The following is an 8,505-nucleotide window of genomic DNA, read 5'->3' as shown; positions in this document are numbered from 1 at the left end:
TATCACCCATAGCTACTTGTATATACTCAATCATTTACATGTGATCTTCTCCATTAGAATGTAAGCACCATTAGGACAAATACAGTGTTTCTGCCTTTTTTAGGTCCTCAGCACTCAATCAATAATCTCCTTTTTAAGCATTTACTATGCACCAGGCATTGTGCTTATGTACCTAGTAAATCATACATGCTAAATAAATTCTTGTTGACTGAGATGACTTGGATTAAAATGCAATCTTGGATGCTGGAAATTAATTATCAAACTCTTTGAACCTCAGTTTTCTCATTTGTAAAATGGATACAATAATACTTGCATTATCTAACTACTAACACCTCACAAAACTATTATGAAGAAAGCACTTTGTCACTTTGTAGAACATAAAATACTATCTAAAAAGTTAGTTTCTGAGACTTTTTCCCTTTCTTTGTGAAGCTATCCAACTCTAAGATAACACAAGTAACATCTTATGAAAGGAAGCCACCTGTACTTTCTTCCTATCTTAGTTTCAAAAGAACACATTACAGAGCAAAATTAACTAAATTACCAGTTGTCAATTTTATACCCATTTAAAAAATTAATATTTTCTTTGCATTAATATGAGAAAAGGTAAAAGGTATATTTTACCCTCTAATTCACACCATTTCATATTTGCCTCCTGTTGATTTAATTAAGGAATAATTGTTTTGAGTTTTCTAGAACCTATTTTGGGTTTGCCCATAACAGCAACTTATGTATAGCTTATCCTGATTTTTTAAAAACTCATCAGTTAACTTTTTAAAATAATACAGTATGATGGGGAACAAGAGAAAGGAGATGTTTTGGAAGGAGGGCAAAGGATGGCTAGGGTTCCCATCTCCTTAATAGCCCATCTGAGACTCTGCAAATTCCCATCAGAATTTTTTTTTGTATTGTCTGACAATGATTAATGGTGGTAACCTCTTAGGTCAAGTTGATTTCATAAATAGCTTTTTGCAAAAATAAAAGAAAACAATACAGTGAGAGTTAGAAATGAATTTTGTTATTTTTTTTCCCATTGGAAGAGTTTACCTAGAGAGCCCACATTCAGATCAATGAAAGATTTGATATGACTTGTATTCTTTTGGCTGCAACAATGTTCTCCTTCAGTCCCAGTTCACAAATTTCCCAGATGAAGCAACCATTCTCATTGTAGCTTTTTCTTTATATAATAAGTTGTTTGACTTGATGTACATTTATAAGAAATTAGTTAATCAACAGGATCTCAAGCAGCAAACTACAGATGAATTAGACTGGAAAGATTCCCAAAGTAGAGACAATTAGAGACTGGGCAATAAAGAAGCTATCAGTTGAATATAAAAAGCCATGTGGGACCCAAATTCTCCTGAAGATGTGCACGTTTCTGTACTTCTGACTTGTGAATAACAGATAAATAAAGAAAACAGTAAAATGAAAAGACAAATCTTCTAATGCTTTATAAATCTATTATGTAACAAATTCATAAAATATAATTCATTTTAAACAATGCATATAATCAGTATCACTACTCCAATAATGGAATTAATTTTGTTATACTATTCTTCCTCTCAACTTTGCTGATATCCTACACTTTCAAAATATGCTGCCACAATTATTTTTGTGTTATTTTAGCTTTAATTGTACTGTCATTCATGAAATAGAGCTGCTCCTGTTTTCTGTCAAAGATGACACAAGTGTTTTTGTATGTGTGTGAAATTAAAAAAACAAAAGAATAAAGTTATATTCCATGCAGGAAAAAAAATCTTAATCAATTACTATAAGAATTAAGTAATTTCATACCTTTGAAGGTTAATTGAAGTTTAGGGGAAAAAAAAGAACTGTTAAAAGGAAAGTGATCATTTCAGACTTCCCATAATGCTAAGATAGTTTAGAAACAATGTTCTGTTCTAAATTCCAAATTATTGTACTGTAAACACTTAAACTGTTTCAAAGAAATAAACAAAATTTATCAACTTTTAATTAAAATTTAAAAATGAGTTCTAGAATGGTAAAACTAAAAAGATAATTATGTGTCTGTATATATAAATATATACACACATATGTATGTATACATATATAAGTGTATATACACAAATACAGATGCACAAGTATCTTAGGCTACATTGGGAAAAAGGGAATAAGAAAAGTCATTTCAAACAGTAAATACACTGAAGCAACTATAATAGCAATATCATTTATTTAAAATATTTTTTCATCTATGAAAACTCATTTCACATGAGCTCTCAGCTAATAATCAAGATCAAAAATAAAGAGAATAAAGCCAGAGAAAAGTCCTCTATAGGAAAAAAAATGCATAAATGGATGTTTCTGTATTTCAAAAACAGTCTTAGCATCTGTACATCCAAGCTTTAGTCCTTGTTTCAGTTATCCTAATGAACACCACTATCAATCTTGAGATCTGGCTTGTTCTTGTCATTCTTTACTGAGTAGATGAAGTATGTTAAGGTGTCCTTTTCATTTACTGGAATAGACCTAAAATGGCAACCAACTATCTATAAAGAGAAAAATTGAGGAAATTAGAGATCAATATGTTCATCTTACTATTTCAAATAGTTACATACAAAAAAAGTTAATGTGTTATAGGTTAATCTATTAATTTAAATATATATACTGATTAAGAAGATAACACATTTTCAAGGAAAATAAGCTTCCTTATCTAACCAATTTAAAACCACCAAACAATCTGAAAACAATTAGAAAGTTAACAACTCATTTTTTAAAGTATGCACTTTAATGGAACAAAATAGAAACACATATAAGCCCACTAAGACACATCTACATCCTTCTAATTCCCATTTGCAATGACCTTATTCAAATTTAAAATGCAACTATCTATCAAGATGAAAGAATTCTTTCCTAGTATGGTACAAGAAAATCAAAATCTCCTGTTACCATTCTTTGCACTAAAGGATTCTGAGGGAAATCATTTAAATATGGATAACTGAAAGGAAACAGTGTTTTTTTTATTAGATTAAACCATGATACATTGACATTCTTTTTTTCTTCTGAAAGTCAGAAACTTCTCAAAGAAAACCCCACCCATATAGAAAACTTGGCTCACAGCCTAAAAACCCAAGTTTTTATACTTGGTATACAGGCAGAATAAATTATAAAAATATATGCCCGCTAGAATTGGAGACAGCATTTCTCCCTCTGGAATATAAAGTTGCTCCAGTTTGAATATAATTTTGGCTTTCAGAAATTTAATAGCTTAGCAAGTTTAGTTTGTTTTTTTAAATAAAACTTCAAAGTAGAAACATTAGTGATACTTAACTGATTTGTTTTGGTTTTAAATCTTAATTTTAATACGAGCCTGAATATTCTACGATCTATAACTTCATTTTCTTTTGCTTAACAAATAGTTAGAAAAGCCCAAGACTTATAAGTTCTCACACAGGGAAATCCTATCTTTCCCTTTTGCACTATGTTTCTTAAGGGTTTTGGATTTCAATTACAGGAAACAATTAATAGATAAAATAGCAAATTATGGAGATATCACGCTCTATAATTTTTTTTGTAAAATGCATTTCAGTATTTTGAATGCACTAAGGAAATAACATTTCTGAGTTATCTGACCACTGTCATGAAGTATTGGGCATATTAGGTAACTAGCTAATTCATAAGCTCATCTGTGAACCTGTGTACCAGAAATGGTATGGACTAATACAGGATGTACACTGGTATTAAAGCTATTAAAGCTTAAATCTACACTAAGACTTTTAGGACACCTCATTTATAATTCAAAATTCCTTATTAATAGTAAGAGTATTAAGTCTTAATACCACATCTTGAACAATATGGCTACTGATATCAAAGGAAAGTGTTAAGTTTTTCATGTATAGTAAAATTCTGATAAGATAGTGTATTTTTATAATCTTGATTTTTTAAAAGGACAATGAAAAAAACCATAATCCATTATTTCAGTTATTACATAAAGGCCTATGCATGTATTTTCTAAAAAGTAAACAAACATTGTAAGGCACCTGGTTTTTCACAATAAGCTGTTAACTTATGGTTCAATATTCATTAAAAATGAACTGAAATCATCCTTTGGGGCACAATGTTTGAATTTATCTAGAAGGAGTTATACCAAAAATTTAAGAAAGCTTTGCCAAAAATATGGGAGTTCATTTCTGGAAATAGGCACATTTAATGTAACCTTTTCTCTATTAAATAATATAAAAAATGGCTTCTACCTCAACAAGCTGTGCTTTGTTAAGTCCTGGTCTGGTTGGTAACTTGAAGTGTCTTTTGTACCTCCGAAGTGTGTTGACTTGTAATTGGTATAAATCAACCTATAAAGAATTAAAAACCTATTAGCATCAATTTATCCATAACTTGTTAAAATATCATTAGGTTAATTAAAAGTCATTGTAAAAAGTTACCAAATGCATTTAAAAAATCAAAGTTGTTATTGATTTAAAGAACCTTTTCTTAAAGAACAGGGAATGTTAAACATCAAAATAAGATTTAAAATGGAAAAGACATTTACTTGAAGGCATAACTATTAACAATAATATGCTACTTTATTATTTCACTGTAAGAAAATTAATTCATGATATAGGCATTTAATAAGTATTTGTTGAATTGAAAAAACAAAAATGATATATTAAACATCATATGAAAACTATGCATCTAACCTCTGGAGTATCTATATCTTGCACAGGTGAATCACCTCCATCATCATCACTCCCTTTTCTCTTTCTTCTGTTTCGAACACTCTGAATTAAGTTTTTGTGAAAGTCACAGATATAAAGGTGCCTTGCCTAGGGGAAAAGCAACAACAAAAGTCAAGTTTTCCATAAAGCTCCTAACTTCATGATTGTTTAAATCTAGAATATAATCTGGAAATAGCATATGCTATACCAAATGATTAAGGAAAAAGTTGTGTCAAGAAAAGAGCTAAGTTGGACACGCTTATTTCTATCATATTATTTCCAGAATCTTTCACTTTAAATCACCTCAGATTCACTTGATACAAAGAAAAGAACACTTTGCCTTGAGTTGTGACTATTTCAGAAACAGTATGCTGTTGAAGAAAGACAGAAGTTCCTTCTAGGCCTTTACTTTCTGGCATCAAAATGCTGTGGGAAGGCAGAGTTCAGGATTGTCTTTTTAAAATATGAGGAAAACTGTCTTACTACCGAGCTTTCCTGGCTATAATGTTGCTTTCTCTAGAGAGGATCATTTTAAGTGTAATATATATTCTCAATTTTTTCCCTTCTTTCTCCCAGGCATAACTTTCAACTTATATTCAGGGTTTCATAAATACTTAGTGGAGATCAACTTCTTGGGATAACTTCTAATTCACATTCTTTATTAAAAACTGAAGTTTTTCATTTCTGACTTTTAATAAACTGAATTAACTTTACTGTATCTATATTTCTATTTCAATTGGAAGCTACTCTCCAATAGTTTCAAGATCATTAAAGGAACTTTTGGTCCCAGGAAGACAAAACTGGCAGAAACAAATACAATTTAACCTTTTAACAACTAATTTACTTATAACGTTTTCCGTTGTAACAGTAACCATTAAAAACTGTGTTGACATTAGAGTCAAATTATTTCCCATCACTTCCCCTCCTCTATGTTCTCAAACTGAAATACTAGCTAGTCCCGGAGCTGGAAAAGTCTTCTTTGTGCCTGGCTGGGCTGGCCTGGCCTGGTTCCCCAGTTCCTGGAATGCTGGCTCTTCCACCGCTCAGCCAATCAAAATTCCTTCAAGGAGTAGCTCAGGTGCCTCCTCCTCCAAGCTCTCAGATCCTTCAGCCCTCCTTCCTCACATTTTCTTTCAATACTATGGAGGACTCCTTTGCCCCCAACACATTCTATCAACCTTTTATCATCTCACTTAAAAACAAAAAACAAAAAAACCCGGGTAAAAAGCAAGCTCCTTGGGACAAAGTCATTTTTCATCTTTTGTTTCTCCAAGCCTCCAAAGCACAGCACCTTATTAAATACAGCCGTTAACAGATGTGCAAGTTGATTTCTTGCACTTTTCCGACAAATATGCACACTGAAGGGCGATCCTTTGTCTAATGTAAGGGACTTTGTCGAACAGACCCTCACGAACTGATTTCTAAGCTCTGGGGAAGTTAAAATCCAGGAAGGCGTGTGCTTATTTTTAAAGAAGGGTTAGACTAGCTTTTGACTGGTCTTTGGAGCGAACAGTTTCACTGTCCTCCAGGCTGACAAACTAAGGGGATCCTATGCAGCTTCTAATAACCTCGGCCAAGATCACCTGGTCAGCCCCCGATGGCTGCCAGGAAGAAGTTAAAATGGCAAAGCCCTACGTGCAACACACCCACGAGGCACTGTCCTAGGCACAGGCAATGATCCCCGTTTACTTGACCCAACCGACAGCCAGGGCTCCTGGGCCACTGGGGGACGGGGGAGGGGGGGGGCGAGGGGAGGAGCTCAGGCTCTCTCTCGGGCCTCTGTGTGTGTTGGGGGCGGAAAGGAAGGGGACGAAGGGAGCCCCCCGCCCCGCTCTCCCCCGACCAGTTACAGCTCTACTTTTGTCCGAAGATCAGGCGGGCAGCTCTAAACACAGCACCGAGGGGCAACAGTAGCGGAGCCAAGCTCCACGTCCCAGCTCGGAAAGCCTAACAAAGGAGCCTCCCTGCCAGGCTGGGCCACGGGGCTGCGAAGAAAACAACTCTTCCCCTGATCGCTCCCCCGCTTTGTTTCGCTTCCCAAACGTGCCCGAAAAGACGCCGAGGGGAGGAAGGGTAGAGGAGAGGGAGGTGGAGAAGAAAGTGGGGGTTAAGGAGGAGTTGGAGCTGACTGGGGGGGTGGGAAGGAGTTGAGAGGAGAAGTCAGAGGTGGGAGGGAGGAGGTGGAGGTGGATGCGAAGCCGGAGAAGAAGGTGGAGGTGGATGAGGGGATGGAGAAAGAGGCAGGAAGGAGGAGAAGGAGTAAGGGGTGAGGGGGATAGGGGAGGAGGTGGAGGTGACGGAGGGGGGGGGGCTGGAGGAGTTAAAGGTGAATGAGAGAAACGGAGAAGGAGGTGGAGGACGGCAGGGAAAGGAAGAGAGAGTTGGAGCTGGCTGGAGGAAGGAGAAGGTGGATGGAGTGGGGGAGGAGAAAAGGAAGGAAGGAGAGTAGGGGGAAGAAGGTACACAAGGTGGGCTGGAGGACTGAGGATGCCAGGGCGGCAGGAGTTGCAGTGACTTTGTTATCGCCACCCCACGACGAGTCTGCCCCGCAGCTGGGGCGGAGGAGAGATGAAGGCGGTAGAGGGGAGGAGAACCCCAAAAGCCCCCGGCCCCTCCCCCTGCCGCGGACCCGCTCGCAGCTGGCGCCGGGGCCTCGGGGTCACTCACCGTCTTGTCCAGGTCGATCTTGACCTTTTTTTGGGAGATGCTCTTCTGGATCCTCTTGCTGAAGCTGGCGTTGCCGGCCGCACGGCTGCACCTCTCCCCGTCCTCTCGCAGACAGCACAGCTGCCCGGGGCCCGGTCCCGCCGCGCCGGGGGGACCCGCCGCGGCCGCCGCGGGTCCTGAGCCTGGCACCTCCGCCCCGCCCGCGGCCCCCGCCCCGACCCCGGTCCCGGCCCCGGACGAGGCGGCGGCGGCGGCGGCAGCGGCAGCGGCGGCCACCACAGCTGCCACGGCGGCGGCGGCGTCCCCTCCCCGGCTCACCTCGTCCGGGGGGAAGCCGTTCATGGTGGCCTCCCCTCCGAGGCAAGGAAAAAGGCGGTAGTGGCCGGAGGAGTCCCCTTCTCGCCTCCGCTCACGCACTCCTCCGAGCTGAGGCGAGCCCCGGACCGGGCCGGGAGGCAGGCGAGCGAGACAGAGGTAACAGCCCGCGCCCCGGCCTCAGTCACTCCGTTCCCCGACCCCTAAGGCACCTGCGCTAGGCGGACGGGACGGCCCCGAGCCCGGCGGCAACTCACTCCGCACCGGCCCCCGACAGTCCCTACAGTCCCCCGCGCGGTGTCCGGCGTCTCCTTTTTGTCCCGGACCGGCTAGCTCCGCGTCCCGGCTCGGAAAGGGGCGTCCGGTTCCAGCCGCGCTCACTCTGTCATGTGGAGACTCTTCAGCTGTTAAGCTGCTCCCCCTACCCTCCTCCGCCTCTACTTGGCCCGCGGATAGTGCGCAGGCGCGACACTCCTCCGCTCCACCAGACACTCCCCTCATCCTCCCAACACAAACACTTTCCCCTCCAAACCCCCCTCCCTTCGGAGAAAGAGGCATGACGGGCAATGTAGTTCCTTCATCTGTCTTCCGCTGGAGCCCCGATCCATACTTTCTGTCTTCTTTTCTCCGACTCGCCGTGACGGTTAAAGAACTACCAATCCCGAGGCACACCGCGTAGCTACATGCTGGCTGGCCTGGCTCTTTCGCATTTCCCTCCTGGCTGACTGCGATTAGGTGAAGCTTCCTAGGGCTGCTTCTAGAGACTAAATTCTTGGGGCTGTCCCGACTTTGTGCTGCTAGTCAGGCTGCCCGAGACCTTCCCTGGGCAATCACCTCGTTCCCAAGTGGC

General features: G+C 40.5%; 1 protein-coding gene across 1 annotated transcript; it reads right to left on the bottom strand.

Moving 5' to 3' along the window:
* Positions 1-2,174: 2,174 nt before the first annotated feature.
* Positions 2,175-7,682, bottom strand: SAP30 (Sin3A associated protein 30). Its single transcript, XM_001365238.5, has 4 exons — positions 7,341-7,682; positions 4,656-4,781; positions 4,212-4,310; positions 2,175-2,507 (listed from the first exon to the last, which is right to left on the bottom strand). Exons 1-4 carry the CDS (start codon positions 7,680-7,682, stop codon positions 2,385-2,387), a joined length of 690 nt encoding a protein of 229 aa, XP_001365275.1. The 3' UTR covers positions 2,175-2,384.
* Positions 7,683-8,505: the final 823 nt, after the last annotated feature.

This window comes from Monodelphis domestica, chromosome 6 (genome assembly GCF_027887165.1).
Source record: "Monodelphis domestica isolate mMonDom1 chromosome 6, mMonDom1.pri, whole genome shotgun sequence".
Taxonomy (NCBI): Eukaryota; Metazoa; Chordata; class Mammalia; order Didelphimorphia; family Didelphidae; genus Monodelphis; species Monodelphis domestica.
This window is presented reverse-complemented; position numbering and strand designations above follow the sequence as displayed.

Bases quoted from the DNA above. Each gene is read 5' to 3' on its own strand.
- SAP30 (XM_001365238.5), bottom strand. From the start codon at position 7,682: ATGAACGGCTTCCCCCCGGACGAGGTGAGCCGGGGAGGGGACGCCGCC. The intron at 4,311-4,655 runs GTTAGATGCATA...AATTCTTTATAG, and splicing joins AAGATATAGATACTCCAGAG to GTTGATTTATACCAATTACA. The intron at 2,508-4,211 runs GTAGAAGCCATT...TTCTCTTTATAG, and splicing joins ACAAAGCACAGCTTGTTGAG to ATAGTTGGTTGCCATTTTAG.